Genomic DNA, 16,498 nt, shown 5'->3' with positions numbered 1-16,498 from the left:
AGCTTGAATTCTGGGACACTGTATAAACCATTTGGACCAGCTGCTCTTGGCAATGTTCTTCCAATCATGGCAAGATGCAGGCCTTACTTTTTTAGGGGGGGTTTGCAGACCACAGGTGGCTCTGCTGTTGAGGAATTATGTTTTGTTCTTAGTAGCACCTCTCTCAGAACATTGGAGTTACTCTCAATAATTTGCTGTACATCTAAAGACACACATTACGTGTGAACACACACACCTAAATATTTATATACAGTGGGTGCGGAAAGTGTGGCACGGTGACCGACTGGTTAGAGCATCTGCCTCACAGTTCTGAGGACCGGGGTTCAATCACAGGGCCCGCCTGTGTGGAGTTTGCATGTTCTCCCCGTGCCTGCGTGGGTTTTCTCCAGCCACTCCGGTTTCCTCCCACATTCCATAAACATGTATGGTACGTTAATTGAAGACTCTAAATTGCCCGTAGGTGTGAATGTGAGTGCGGATGGTTTGTTTGTACGTGCCCTGCAATTGACTGGCAACCAGTTCAGGGTGTACACCGCCTCCTGCCCCATGATAGCTGGGATAGGTTCCAGCACTCCTGCGACCATTGTGAGGATTGGCAGCTCAGAAAATGGATGGATGGATGGGTACGGAAAGTATTCAGACCCCCTTAAAGTTTTCACTCTTATATTGCAGCCATTTGCTCAAATCATTTAAATTCATTTTCTTCCTCATTGCACACACAGCACCCCATATTGACAGAAAAAAATTGAATTGTTAAAATCTTTGCAGATTTATTAAAAAAGAAAACTGAAATATCACCCAGCCATAAGTAGTCAGACCTTTTGCTGTGACACTCATATATTTAACTCGGTTGCTGTCCATTTCTTCTGATCATCCTTGAGATGGTTCTACACCTTCATTGGAGTTCAGCTGTGTTTGATTATACTGGTTGGACTTGATTAGGAAAGCCACACACCTATCTATATAAGACCTTACAGCTCACAGTGCATGTCAGAGCAAATGAGAATCATGAGGTCAAAGGAACTACCTGAAGAGCTCAGAGACAGAATTGTGGCAAGGAACAGATCTGGCCAAGGTTATAAAAAAAACTCTGCTGCACTTAAGGTTCCTAAGAGCACAGTGGCTTCCATAATCCTTAAATGGAAGACGTTTGGGATGACCAGAACTCTTCCTAGAGCTGTCCGTCCGGCCAAACTGGGCAATTGGGGGAGAAGAGCCTTGGTGAGAGAGGTAAAGAAGAACCCAAAGATCACTGTGGCTGAGCTCCAGCGATGCATTTATGGCAGAGTGGCCGACGGAAGCCTCTCCTCAGTGCGAGACACATGGAGTTTGCTAAATAACACATGAAGGACTCCAAGACGGTGAGAAATAAGATTCTCTTGTCTGATGAGACCAAGATAGAACTTTTTGGCCTTAATTCTAAGTGGTATGTGTGGAGAAAACCAGGCACTGCTCATCATCTGTCCAATACAATCCCAACAGTGAAGCATGGTAGTGGCAGCGTCATACTGTCGGGGTGTTTTTCAGCTGCAGGGACAGGAAGACTGGTTGCAATCGAAGGAAAGATTAATGCGGCCGAGTACAGGGATATCCTGGACCAAAACCTTCTCCAGAGTGCTCAGGACCTCATACCAACAAGACAATGACCCTAAGCACACAGCTAAAATAACGAAGGAGTGGCTTCAGAACAACTGTTCTTGAATGACCCAGCCAGAGCCCTGACTTAAACCCAATTGAGCATCTCTGGAGAGACCTGAAAATGGCTGTCCACCAACATTCACCATCCAACCTGACAGAAATGGAGAGGATCTGCAAGGAGGAATGGCAGAGGATTCCCAAATCCAGGTGTGAAAAACTCATTGCATCATTCCCAAAAAGACTCATGGCTGGCAACCAGTTCAGGGTGTACCCCGCCTCCTGCCCAATGTTAGCTGGGATAGGCTCCAACACGCCCGCGACCCTAGTTAGGAGAAGCGGCTCAGAAAATGGATGGATGAATACTTTCTGTACCCACTGTACATGTATAGGTCTGAAACAACCTCTCCAATTAAAGATTTCTAGAGTACTGCAGGAGTTATTTTTGTTTGATATATTCCACTGGGCGGCATGGTGGACGACTGGTTAGCACATCTGCCGCACAGTTCTGAGGGCCGGCGTTCAAATCCCGGCCTCGCCTGTTTGGAGTTTCCATGTTCTCCCGGTTCCTCCGTGGGTTTTTTCCAGGTATTCCGGTTTCCTCCCACATCCCAAAAACATGTGTGGTAGGTTGATTGGAGACTGTAAATTGCCCGTAGATGTGAATGTATGTGCGTGTGGTTGTTTGTTTCTATGTGCCCTGCGAATGGCTGGCGACCAGTTCAGGGTGTACCCCGCCTCTCGCCCGAAGATGACTGGTATAGGCTCCAGCACGCCCGCGACCCTAGTGAGGATAAGCGGTACAGAAAATGGATAGATGCATGGATATTATACTGATGTCACTGATGATGTGGTGGTAAATTTGCCTGACTTTGGCGCAGGCAGCGTGGGTTTAGTTCCAGCTCAGTGAAAGTCTGAATGTGACAGTGAATGGTTGTCTGTCTCTATATGTGCTTTGCAACCAGTCCAGAATGTAGTCTGCCTTTTTGCCTGATGGGATAGGCTCCAGCTCCCTGCAACCGTGCACAGGATAAGTAGATAAGCAGAGATTGGCTGGATGGATTATTTTACTGAAGACCAGGAGAAACACCTATAGCTTTTTCATATAGCTTTGGCATTATATTGTAATTGCAAATTGCTGTGTTCTTATTAGTCTGAGCATATTCTGTGCACAGTTGAAACAGTGAGTTTGTTATGTCAGTCATGGTTTTGGCATTAGTTTTTTCTTTTTTCTTTTTTCTTTATTTTGGCGGTTTGTCTCCATTTGCATTCTTATGTGGTCACTGTTGGCAGAAATAACAGCCTATTCGAAAGAGCTGTATTTGTCTAAATGTCATGACCACAGTCAGATCAGACCAGGAGGCTTGTCTGCCTGAGAACCATTGGCCTGTATGGATATAGCTGATGGAAATCGCAGAATGTATCTCAAACCAGCTCTGAGCTACGATTGGATCTATAGAAACTCACTATGAGAGAAATAGGTTATTTTGTGAGTCATTACTGTTAATTCTAACACCTTTTTGATTTCAAGTATTCATTTTAATGACTAAAAGCAACTTGCTGTTCCTGTTTATTTTGACATTTTAGCCAGTCAAAAGAGGAAACAGACTAGGGAATAGTACCTCTGCTGTTATAGTGGCTGTAACTCATGACTCATATCTTCTGCACAACACCAGGCTCTGTTTTGCCTGATTCCGACTGGGGCATTAGAGAGGAAGACAGGTGTGCCAGTCAGTAAGTAACCTAGTCCAGCAGTTTGGGAGTCTTCCAGTTGGCTTTGCCTCGATTTGGAGTATGATTTTGTGACAGCACCAACGGAGGACAGGTCAGGAAATGGGGCTTAATGTTGTTGAAATACACCTGGCAGTAGCTGTAGTTCAGATGCCTTATTTTTATAACTCCTGACTAATTTTAATTTGCCGTTTTTTACAAGCTTATGTGTTCTCAGTTGAGAATGTATTGATATGAAAGACTAATGTGGGATCAGACACTGTCAATTCAATGAAGCATTGATTTTGCAAGTCAGTAAGCGGGTGTCTTAATTTATGAGCCAGGATCCCAAAAGGTTTGTGGGGCCACTTCTGGTGGGTTCCTACATTATAGTTGAAGTATGCTAAAATGAGCGCTACTTCCCATGGTGCAAAGTCAACTTTGTTTCACACAACAAGATGTTAGCTGCCCAATACAGGGTTATTTGTTTTGTGTTAAATATTTCCATTGTGGCTTTTAAATTCTTCTCCTCGGATAATTTTTTTTTTCCAGACCCGAAGGTTTCTGCCAAAGCTGTTTACCATGTTGCATTGCCAGCTGAAATCTGAATTGTCTTGCTGGCCTCACAGCCAACATTCTGACCCTAATGAGACTTTATTTAAGTCCATCCGCATTGCTTTTTTAATGATGAGTTGTGCATAATATAATAAAAGCAGGTGCATAATTAAGGTTTTAGGGGACCTCATACGCATGACAACTCCCTTGAAATCACACTTGAATAAGCCAACAAACCTTTATACTTTATCCTTTGCCAATCCGCCTATTGAAGTGGCTTTGCAGACACATTTGCTCTGCATGTGGGGGACATTATTGTTGCACGGTCCCCTTCACTTTTTTTGTACATCAGCAAAAAGTAACTATGTACACAGGCATGCACAAACACATGAAAATCTGTTTGATGTCAAGCTATATATAATGTAACAGTTGTGATTTGAATAGTTGAGAACCATGGTTGTCAAATGCACCACATGCAACTGTGGATTAAAAGTATGCGTACTATAAAGTTAAACCTGTTGACCCTGTCACATTTTCTCTTTGCTTTTATCTTCTTTCTGTCCAACTGATTCTGTCTTTTCGTTGCCCCCCCTCCAAGGCAACAGGCGGTTTAGTACTCCGCACCCGTCTGTGTGCAGCTAACGGGTCGTGTCTCCCGGCTGAACCACCCAGGAGCAGAATAAAGGGAAAGATATAGAGAGACAGAAAGGAGAGCAAGAAAAGTAGAGAAGTTAAACGATTGCAGAGCTGCTTAGCGGGGGCAAAACCTCGTGACATACAGCACACTTTAAAGGGGAATTTAACCCAAGTTGTTAAAACGTTTTATTATACTGTATTATAAATGTGCATATCTTCTTTTTCAGTTGCTGTTTACTTAAATCTACAAAGTATTTATTCTGAAAAATACTTTAAAACACTCCATCTACTTGCTCATGGGGGGCACCATTTTTAGTTCTTGGAATATGAATTTGCAAGAATGTGTGTGACTTGTCAAGAGTCAGATTGTATTATCCATTTATGTCCGTTTTATTTACAAAAAAAAAAACAGAGTTGGTAAATATTCAGTAACAAGCTAAACATCGGACAGAGCCACTTATTTAGTCAGCTAATGGTGGAATCCTGGCTGATGGTTGTTCTCGCATCGTTTAAATTGGTATTACAGCCTAATTTATCTACAAATTGCCATCATATACTTGTTGTCACCAACATCAACACAACACCCTCCCGAAATCATGTTCAATGGATAATTTAATATGCTAATAAAATGGTAATTAATTACGCTGTCATGGATTAAAATTGTAAAATACAGCTCCAGTTCAGCTAGCTGCTTGGCCTCTCGCCCAATGCCTTGTTGGCTTGGGCTAGCCGGCGGGCTACTTTAGTAAGTGAAAACTAATCTGCACACTTACACTTCATTCTGACAGCCTGACACAGTTGCATTTCCTACCAATCCTTTTTTTTTTTTTTTTTTTTTAACAAACCAGGCTTACCTAAATGTGCTGTGGCAGGAGGTAACCGCTTCGTCGTCACTACGTCTGCGATAGAGGGCGACATGTGGCCGCTTCCTTAGATTGTTGACATTTTCTGTTTCATTGTTACTCCATGAATGCAATATTAAAGTATATAATACTGCGAACATTGGCACGTATTCAATACTTCTAGACTTAAAAACGATGCCTGCAGAAAACAGTTCCCCCTTGTTTTCTGATCACATTTTTGATTTTCATACAGCTCTTGGCCTGCCCATGTTTAGGTAAAAACTTGCATGTGCGAGCACATTTCCTTATTCTAGTACGTGTTCTTGATTGCTTCACAAATCGATAGTATTGGTCTGTCCCTACGTCGTCTGTTATTTTTTACACAATATTAATCAATTTAAAGTAGTGAAAATAGCTTGAGAACAAATCGATAAACGCTCTTGAATGCTGAAAATATCTTGAAGTGATCCAAGTTCCTCGTTCTCCCGAGGCCGGCAGCTTGATTGTCACCTATATTGAAAGTCTAGAAGTTTTTGTTTCGACAATAATGAATGAAATCAGGTTAGATACATTCCAGTAGGCTTGTTTTGTTAAAATCGATTGCTGTAATTCTTTGTTGCAGAAGGAAGGAAGCTCTATGGGCATAGGTAAGTGCGTGCATGCAGATTAATTTCCACCTATATATACGTATTTAGTCAGCTCGTTGTTGTATTGATTGCATCAGTTTTGAAGAGTTTCGAAAGATGACATAATATAGCCGTTTGTGTAATTAAAGGCTCTTTGTACGGTCGGTGGTATTGTGTGACCGTGGTGGTTTTTAATGGGTACGTCTGGCACCCAGCGGGGTGTTCGTGCCAATTTAATCATCCATCCATCAATTTACCATACCGCTTATCCTAACTAGGGCCGCAGGCGTGCTGGAGCCTATCCCAGCCATCTTTGGGCGAGAGTTGGGGTAGACCCTGAACTCATCGCCAGCCAATGACAACATAATAAAGTATTATTTTTTTTTTGCATATTAAATTAGCATTTGAACAGAATTTTGGGGTGCTGTTGTGTTGATGTGACTGTGCAACGGTATATGATAGATAGCTTAGGATGAGCGAAGCTTGTAATGAGGACGGTTGGCGTCCGGTAATGTATTCTACCGCCGTATTCTACTATTTTGACAGGCGACAGGCCTGTAGTCATTTATACCCGAGATTGCAGGTTTCTTGGGGACTGGAATGATGGTGGAGCGTTTGAAACAGGATGGTACTTCGCACAGTTCCAGAGATCTATTGAAGATCTGAGTGAAGACTGGCGGGAGCTGGTCCGCGCAGACTTTGAGGCAGGATGGGGACACATGGTCTGGGCCTGCCGCTTTCATAATCTTTTGTTGTTTGAAGATGCGTCACACATCCTGTTCGTGGATGGTGAACGCAGAAGTCAGAGGTATGATTGTGGTCGGGGGTGCGGCCAGGTGGGTGTGGGGTGTGAAAGTGTCCTTTTCAAATCTGCAGTAGAAGGTATTCAAGTCGTTGGCTAGTGTGCTATTGTTCTCAGCTTTGGGGGATCGTCGCTTGTAATTAGTCAGCAATTGGAATGCATGCCAGACTGATTTAGAGTCGTTAGCGCTAAACTGTTTTTCCAACTTTGCTGCATAGTTCCTCTTTGCAATGTTAATTTCTTTAGTCAGCAGGTTTCTAGCGCGATTATACACGGCCCTGTCCCCGCTCTGATATGCATCCTCCTTAGCTTGGCGAAGCTGCTTAAGTTTGGCAGTGAACACGGCTTGTTGTCGTTGAAAGTGCGAAGTGACTTTGTTGGTACACACACATCTTCACAGAAACTGATATAGGATGTGACAGTGTCCGTATATTCATCCAGGCTGCCAGCTGAATTTTCAAAGACACTCCAGTCTGTGCAGTCTAAACAGCTTTGAAGTTCAATTTTTGCTTCATTGGTCCACTTTTTCACTGTTTTCACTGTAGGCTTCGTGCATTTAAGATCGTGCCTGTATGTCGGTATTAAGTGAATTAAGCAGTGATCAGACGAGCCCAGGGCTGCACGAGGTATAGCACGATATGCGTTTTTTAGCGTAGTATAGCAGTGGTCTAAAATGTTATTTTCCCTGGTAGGACAGTCGATGTGCTGCTTGTATTTAGGGAGTTCGTGGTTGAGTTTAGCTTTATAAAAGTCCCCGAGAATAATGAGGGGTGAGTCCCGGTGTTTTCTTTTCAATTTCGTTGACTTGTTCGGCGACCGTTAGCAGTGCGGCGTTCGTGTTACCTTGAGGCGGGATGTACGCTCCAGCGAGGATGAATGATGCAAACATGCGGCGAGTAGAATGGCTTACAGTTCAAAAACAGCGACTCCAAATGCGGGCTGCAGGGTGTGCTGAGCTCCATGAAGTCCTTACACCATTTTTCGTTGATATAGAAGCATATCCCGCCACCTTTTGTTTTCCCCAATAACTCCGCGATGCGGTCGGCTCGGTGAAGATGAAAACCCGGAAGCATAACGGCGCCATCGGGTACAGCGTCGCAGAGCCAGGTCTCCGTAAAGCACATGGCGGCGGAACGTCCGAAGTCTTTACTGGTCTTTATCAGAAGATGAAGCTCGTCCATTTTGTTGGGTAGGGAGCGTACATTCGCAAGGTGGATCGACGGGAACGCCAATCTGTATCCTCTCTTGCGGAGTTTCGCCTGGATGCCGGCTCGCTTCCCTCTGTGGCGTCACCTCCGCCTCCATGCGCCGAAAACCGCGGACGCCGCTCCGGTAAGTAACTCGAGGAAAAAACTGAGCGGATTTGCGAAAGTTGGTGAAAGAACCTTCTTCAGAGTGCTCAGCACATCAGAATGGGCCAAAGGTTCAACTTCCAACAAGACAATGACCCAATGACACACAGCTAAAATAACGAAGGAGTGGCTTCAGAACAACTCCGTGACTGTTCTTGAATGGCCGAGCCAGAGCCCTGACTTAAACCCAATTGAGCGTCTCTGAAGATATCTGAAAATGGCTGTCCATCAATGTTCACCATCCAACCTGACAGAACTGGAGAGGATCTGTAAGGAGGAATGGCAGAGGATCCCCAAATCCAGGTTGCATCATTCCCAAAAAGACTCATGGCTGTATTAGCTCAAAAGGGTGCTTCTACTAAATACTGAGTAAAGGGTGTGAGTACTTTTGGCTGTGTGATATTTCAGTTTTTCTTTTTTAAGAATTCTGCAAAAATTGGGGTGCGGTGTGTACATTGAGGAACAAAATGAATTTAAATGATTTTAGCAAATGGCTGCAATATAAAAGAGTGAAAAATTTAAGGGGGTCTGAATACTTTCCGTACCCACTGTGTGTAAGTGTGTGTGTTTGTCCATAACACATACTGAGTTTCTGATGGACATAAACCTGAAGGACACCAATCCAACTGCTGTTACATAAACCTCCCTTAAGCTTGTCTTTCCCACGCATGCAACTACAGACACACATACTCATCTCGCTCTCAACTGACAGATGAAATGTTAACTGTTCCGAGATTCTTTTCCGTTTTAGGTTTCTAGGCTAGACATTCCTTCACATAAATCATCATTTCAGTTTTGGCTGAGGTGGGAGAGGGTTCGGTGGCAAAGCAGGCCCTATCCCAGCTTTTTTTAAACGTGTTGCAGCCATAAAATTCTATCGCACTACTCGCTTGAAGTCTCGCCGCCCTTTGCACAATGGTCATTGCACTGGGTGACTTTAAAAAAAAAAACAAATATATATATATATATATTTTTTTTTGTCGTCAATGTCTTTATGTCTCAAAAGTGTTCTCTGTCAATTGACTATCTGTTGTCGTACTAGAGCGGCTCCAATTACCGGAGACAAATTCCTTGTGTGTTTTTTGGACTTGGCATATAAAATTGATTCTGATTATCAGTTTGAACATTAAATATCTTGTCTTTGTAGTGTATTCAATTAAATATAGGTTGAACATGATTTGCAAATCATAGTATTCTGTTTCTATTTATGTTTAACTCAACGTCCCAACTTTATTGGAATTGGGGTTGTATATTTGATGTTGGAATTAAATTCTTCCTTTTTAGCGTCTTGTGCTATGCCGTCAAGGCAACGTTATTTATTAATCATATGAATTAGAGTCAAGCAGAAGGTTCCGCCAACATTATTGTGAAAGTACCTTGCCTGCAGTTGTACTATCCTTCACCTTACCATCTTTCTATGTTGCTTTACATTATCTTGCAGGAGTAAAAGGTCTTCTGTCCCCACCACAGAGTGTATTGTGGAGCTTCCTTACTTCACTGTGCAGGCCACAAGAGCACAGACACATCTGCTCCAAGCAATCTGGCAAAGCTGGACACCTGGCATTTTGAATTGGGCACCCTCGATATCCAGCGAAAGCCTTATCAATGAGGTTTACAAAGCTCCAGGTAAAATAAAGCGTTAGGTCTTAATCAACTCATAACTGCTCAGTGGTGCCCTTAATTGTTTTAATACTAGCACAAAGTGCAAGCTTTGTACAGTATGTACAGTGCCCTCTAAAAGTATTGGAATGGCAAGGTCAATTCCTTTGCTTTTGCTGTATACTGAAGACATTTGGGTTTCAGATCAAAATATGAATATGAGACAAAAGTTCAGAATTCCATCTTTTATTTCAAGATATTTACATCTATATGTGTTAACTCAGGACAGAGCACCTTTTGTTTGAAGCCCCCCACTTTTCAAGTAAGCAAACGTATTGGAACGTGTGACTGATGGGTGTTTCTAGTTGCTCAAGTTTTGCCTTTTAGATCGATTGCTTAAACATTAGAGAGTGCTTGTTGTTGGCTTTGGGTTTCACCTGTGAAAACTGCATTTGCTGTTAAGCAAACGTGAAGACCAGAGAGCTGTCTATGGGAGAAAACCAAACCATTTTGAAGCTGAGAGAAGCGGGAAAATCCATTAGAGCTATTGCACAAACATTGGGCATAGCCAATACAACAATATGGAAAGTCCTGAAAAAGAAAGAAACTACTGGTGTGTACTGTACTGAGCAACAGACATCGAACAGGTCGGTCAATGTTATCAACACCAGTTGATGACAGAAACATTGTGAGATCTGCGAAGAAACACCCAAAGACAACAGTCAGTGACATCACTGCCAATCTCCACAGGGAAGGGGTGAAGGTATCGCAATCCACTGTTTGAAGACTACGAGAGAAGAAATATACAGGCCATATCACACGAGACCAAGATTAACCTCTCCCAAAGTGATGGAAAGGCCAGAGTATGGAGAAAGAAAGGAATTACATGTGAGCCAAAACACACTAGCTCATCTGAGAAGCATGGTGGAGGTAATGTCATAGCTTAGGCTTGCATGGCTGCTTCTGGAACAGGCTCACTCCTCTTTTTTGATGATGTAACTCATGATGGTAGCAGCAGAATGAATTCTGAAGTCTACAAATCCATTTTGTCTGTCAATTTACGGAAAAAGTGCATTTAAATTAATCGGGAGAAGCTTCCAAATGCAACAAGACAATGACCCAAAACACTGCCAACACAACAAAAGACTTCATCAGGGGGAAATAGTGGAAGGTCTTAGACTGGCCAGGTAAATCACCAGACCCAATAGAGCATGCATGCATTTTATCTCCTGAAGAGGAGACTGAAGAGGGAGAAGCCCCCAGAAACAAACAAGAACTGAAAGAGGCTGCAGTAAAGGCCTGGAAAAGCATTTCAAATGAAGAATGCAACAGTCTGGTGAAGTCAATGGCTCGCAGGATTGATACAGTTATTGCTTGTAAGGCTTATGGCACCAAATATTAAATGTCATACACTAAGTTAATTTAATAATGTCTGTTCCAATACTTTTGCTCACTTGAAAAGTGGGTGGCTTCAAACAAAAGGTGCTCTGTTCTGAGTTGTTTAACACATCTAGATGTAAATACCATAAAATAAAAGCTGGAATTCTGAACTTTTGTCTCATATTCATCTTTTGATGTGAAACCCAAATGTCTTCAGTATACAACAAAAACAAAGGAATTGGCCTTGCTGTTCCATTACTATTGGAGGGGACTGTTTGTCTGCATGTTACCAGCGTAACACAACTACTTCACTGATTTCCATAAGACTTTTTGAAGCGGTATGGCAGAGGCTTGAGCAGAAAAGTTGGCGTTCACCTACTTCATATGCTCTCTTTTTAAAACTGAACCCCAAAAACTTTCTATTGCGTCAGAAAATTGCACTATGAGATCAGAAAGCTACAGCAGTAAACTTGTGTGACAGACAGCTGAGCAATGAAATTAAATTGTCCATAAAGCCTAAAGTAAAGCCAAAGTAAACAGAGTTGGGTGATATTTTGTATTTCCATCATTAATCATGACTACAGAAGCATGAAAAATTGTTCCTTTATATATTCATCACATAAAATGGATAAATGAAAACATTCACACGTTCAGTCACATAAATGTGGATCAACTTCTGCCTGGTAGGGGGCTAAGAGTTGGAAGTGGTTCTGAAGACAAGGTGAAATGAACTCAAACTCCTTTATGCTTCAGATTATCTGCCATAGCAATCTTCCGTTTCAGCGTTTTTCCTTTTGTTAGAGTCAAATTAAAACAGTAGCACTTCTCATGATGGTCACATCTGGACAGTTCTCTGGAGGGTTCGGGGTTTTCCAACTCATTACGATTGCGTTGTTTGGTAAGCCATCGGTCTCTGGCTGCCAAACCAGCAAAGCTACCTTTTTACTGTTGTGTGGCTGCCAAAATGTATGAAACTGGTCTCCTGTGGAGTAAAATCAAATATTCCTCTTCTCTCACTCTGTGTTCTCTTGGAACAGGGTTTGACCAGAACAATTTTAACATCTGGACATTTGGTTGCAGGTTAGAAAAAAAGGTGGTGGGGGAGCCTTTTGGAGGCAAAGAAGTGTTGAGGAATTGTTGATGTGTTCTGTAGGTTTGTAGTTTAAACGTGGAGGTGTTGAATAAATGTTTGAAACTGCATATGAATGTGGGATGGTGAGTAGCTTTTTACAACTTTTAATTTAGTTTTACAGCTCAACCCTTACTATTTTTTTGTGGTTAACGATCAAGCCGTGACCCGAATATCGAAAATTAGCAAATAATGGACGCCCATCCTAAAAATGTTTGTATTTAGGTATACACACAGTAAATTTGGTCTGGTTCTTAAAGGAGCATCACAGGTTGTTGCTTTGTGTTAATTTTTTGCCTGACCCACCAACCTCAGTGGTTGAACGTAAAGACTTACAGTATGGGACCACACGATCAGCTGCTTTGGTGTAGTTCTCTAGGGCAGGGGTCGCCAATCTTTTTCGCACCACAGACCAATGTCACAGAAGACATATTTTGACGGACTGTCGCAGCCGCTGCGCAGCCAGATTGAGACAGCCACAAAGCCTGCTGTCTCGTTGGGGAGTTTCTAGTGCGGCACATGATCATGGCTGAGTTCAACTAAATTGAGAAAGGAACAAATCAGTTCATGAAGTGATTCCATTCAGTATGTTCACTCAAAAGATTTGTTCATTTCTGTGAGTTGTTTGTGAACGACACAACACCCATCGAGCCCAGTCTATCGCTCCGCTCCAAAAAACCCAAAAGAAAATGAAAAATGCGGAGTGACACACTAGAGTCTGGTAAAATTTTTGATGAAAACTTGGGCCTATTATGCTACTGCATTTTAATGTGGGTCATTTTGTTGGTATTTGAAGAGCTGTTTTTTGAGGTGGCGCTTGGTGTAAAAAGTTTCAGAACCATTGATTGATTGTGGGCATTTGGGCGGCATCTTAGGGCATTACTGAAAGAGTACAATATGTGGATAGGTGCCAATAGGTGGATTCTTTCAGTAAATAGTTGTAAGAAAAGAAACAAATCACGGATGGCAATTTGGAAGGGGTTCACTGTACAATTTTTACGATATAATAACGATAAAGGCACCTTAATGGTCACGGTAAAAAAAAAAAAAAAAAAAAATCTTAATTTTACTGAATAAGCCTATGTTCTATTACAGGGGTGGCCAACTAGTCAGAGACTAAGAGCCACTTTTTTTTCTGTGTTACTGCAAAGAGCCACATACACGGGTACACATGAACATCATCTTTTAATCATGTATGCACGCATACACAGACCTCTGCTCAGCCAGATCTAATGAAAATAACCACACCAACATGATAATATCAGTAATTTTCAACAGTTAACATTGTGTACACTGTCTCACACACACAAACTCTCAGTTCAAGCAAGTCCACAAACAATAATAGAATAATTTTCAATAACATCTTTCTCTTACTATGCTGCTTAGTGAGACTTCTGGCATTCCTTATCTTGAACAATCTTCTTCAAATCTGGCTTGTATTCTGTTGTTGCCACTCTAAGCAATTCTTTCAAATGAGTGTCAGTCAGAACAGATCGATGCTTTGATTTCACGTTTCAGGGTAGAAAACACAGACTCGCAGACGTACGTTGACCCAAACATGGACAGTATCTTAAGCGCAGCTCGTTTGATGTTGGGGTATTTTTCAATTGGCACACTTTTCCAGAACTCAACGGTCCCTTCCCTTAAAACAGCTTTCAGTTGATCCTCCTCACAAAGGTCGATCATCTCCAACTCAGCCGCAGCCTCATCTGTGACGAGCGGGGCTTTCAAACAGTCTGGCTTCCAAGCCAGCTGATATGATGCAAGCGTTACGGTCTCCCGAGTGTTTTGTAAATTTTTTGCAAAACTGCACCTGCTTTTCTGCCGTGCTTTTCAAAGCGACCAACTTGTTCTTGCGAAGTTCAGTCCCTTTTGGAAATTCCTGTTCGATGTTAGGGTGGAGTGAGCTTAAGTGACGCTGAAGATTTGAAGCTTTGAAATGCGCTAATGCTGCGTGACATATAAGGCAGATCGGCTTGCCATTACGTTTAACAAAAAAATATAATCTCTCCCACTCTGGCAAAAACGTCCTGTGTTCTTCTTCATATTTTCGTTTGGCTGTGCTTTTTTTCCCTGCCATTTCAAGAGGTAACTTGACGGAAATTGTTTACAACACAAATGATGTCACACCAACGATTCTCTCGTCGCTCGTTTGACGTCACTCAAACAGGCTTACGTGGTCAGTGTGCCATCTAGCTGTAGGGGGAGTGAATGACAGCGCCAGCCAAGCATTTTTGACGCATGTCATGTGACAGCTCCTGAAGAGCCGCATGAAACTAGTTAAAGAGCCGCATGAGGCTCGCGAGCCGCGGGTTGGCCAGGCCAGTTCTATTATTAATAATACAGTTGTTGTGGTCAGCCTTAAAGCATAGATTTGGGTGTTGTGTGTATAAAAAAAGCCTAAAAGATGGATTCCGTAAATGCAAGTGTAAGTGTTTAAATGTTTAAAAAAATTGTAATAGTCTAACATTATTGGACCTTTCTAATATTTTTACGCTTGCTAATTCTCTTCACAACACAGGTTTACCTTCTGTTTCTCTTTAAAGTGCTGACACAGTAGCATTGTGTTAATAGTCATCGTCGCAGTCGCATGACTTTTCTCTTAATGTTGCTTTCTGACAGAGTGACTGTGGTTATTTTACAATAATTACAAAATCTAGAACTGGAACCGGATTAGAGACCTGTGTTCGTTCTTCTTTCACCAACCAGTGGCCATACATCAACTGCCTTGACCAGTGTTGTCAAACTCAATCGCACAGGGGTCCAAAAATCAACACACACTTTAGGTTGTGGGCCGAAAAGGATACCACAATTATTGAATAGACTAAAATTTAATTTTTATTAACATCAATATTAATTGAAAAAGACAGGATACAGTATTACAATAACATAATACTAATACTGTATGTTACTCTGCATTAAAATATCTGTCAAAATTGTACAAATTCAAAATTTTAACATGCTGTAAAATGATAAAATTATAATATATTCAGTCAAAGTTAAGGTAATCATGAATCCAAACTTCCATTTTTCTTTGCTATTATGCCATTTTGTCAGAGCTGGATATTACTTTTTATTTTTTTTTACACTTTTTTTCTGCAGCAAGTTCATTTATGTTTTGGGTAAGGTTCTGTGTTGAAGAGATTCTCAGGATGGACTGCTGGACTGCAGGTGTTCATGAGTGAGGCAACTCCTGTGTGATGTTTTGTTCATTTTCATCACAGAGAACAGCTGCTCACACAGATATGTGTTCGAGCTACAGAATGATTGCCGTTAGCCTGTTGTTCTGTAGGGTGGCTTCTCCGCGCTGTATTATTGCATTTGTAGTTTGTGCTTCATCACACTGCACCGCTAAAAAATATATTGTGGCGTGTTAGGGAATCTGAGGAGAAGGCATTTCCCAGCATGTTTTGCTGCCTGTTATCATGCCTCTTTAATGTGTTATTTTGTACAGACATGGTGTAATAGTTAAAGTGGTGTCGTTTCTAGTCATGTCGAATTAAATTATTGCTACTTTTGGTGGTGGCCAGTCTGGTACTCTGAATTGCAATGTGAGTGCGGTAATTGACACTCTGGTCTCTTGCGACATTTTTGAACCACATCTGTGGTTCTGTTAAGTACAAAGTAATTATTGCTGTGAAGAGTAAAGTCACCATATGTTTACGGCTTAGTTCACATCCGTGGTGTGGGTCAGTTCCACGCTATTTATCAAATGATTCTGTTGGCCACTTCCGGTATGGAATGAAAATACATCCGGCCTGAAACTTTGACACACATGGCCTTGACTGATGCACTCAAACATAAAGGCTGAAGCTGCACCCTGAACGAGAAAAAACTGTTCGCTTTGAAAATTTATTATTATTTTTTTTTTGTTTGTTTTTTTTTTATTTTATTTTTTATAAAGGAATTTTACCCCCCTCCCTTTTGATGTAACAGGGTTTCTCAATAGTAAAAGGTGTTTCATATTGACTATCTGTTAACACATATGGTCAGTGTCCTTCGTGGGGGAGATGCTTTGGATTGAAATTTCTTCTCCAAAGTAAAAAATCAAAAGCAAGGGGGGCAAACTCATGAAAGCTGAAATTTTAATCTCAGGGTACTGACAGGCAGGTAAAGTTTCCCTGAAATAATTTTGGCCACAGATTAAAGCAGCTGTCAGAGATTTGAAATAATTGAAAAAGACTAACACAACCACAAGAACTTGTAAGTAACTTATTATTTTTTAAATTACT

At 41.7% G+C, this 16,498-nt stretch overlaps 1 protein-coding gene across 8 annotated transcripts in view; it reads left to right on the top strand.

The window, feature by feature from the left end:
- The window catches only part of LOC133479384 (intermembrane lipid transfer protein VPS13B-like), a 489,205-nt gene that overhangs the window by 113,957 nt on the left and 358,750 nt on the right, over positions 1–16,498 (top strand). For all 8 annotated transcript variants that reach the window (XR_009788936.1, XM_061776308.1, XM_061776310.1 and 5 more), the window contains one exon: positions 9,600–9,784. Coding sequence is in view for 7 of the 8 variants with exons in the window: in XM_061776308.1 (XP_061632292.1) it covers positions 9,600–9,784 (185 nt within the window). In the remaining variant the exon portion in view is untranslated. The remainder of the gene's footprint in view (positions 1–9,599; positions 9,785–16,498) is intronic.

Source organism: Phyllopteryx taeniolatus, chromosome 6 (genome assembly GCF_024500385.1).
Source record: "Phyllopteryx taeniolatus isolate TA_2022b chromosome 6, UOR_Ptae_1.2, whole genome shotgun sequence".
NCBI classification, from domain to species: domain Eukaryota; kingdom Metazoa; phylum Chordata; class Actinopteri; order Syngnathiformes; family Syngnathidae; genus Phyllopteryx; species Phyllopteryx taeniolatus.
This window is presented reverse-complemented; position numbering and strand designations above follow the sequence as displayed.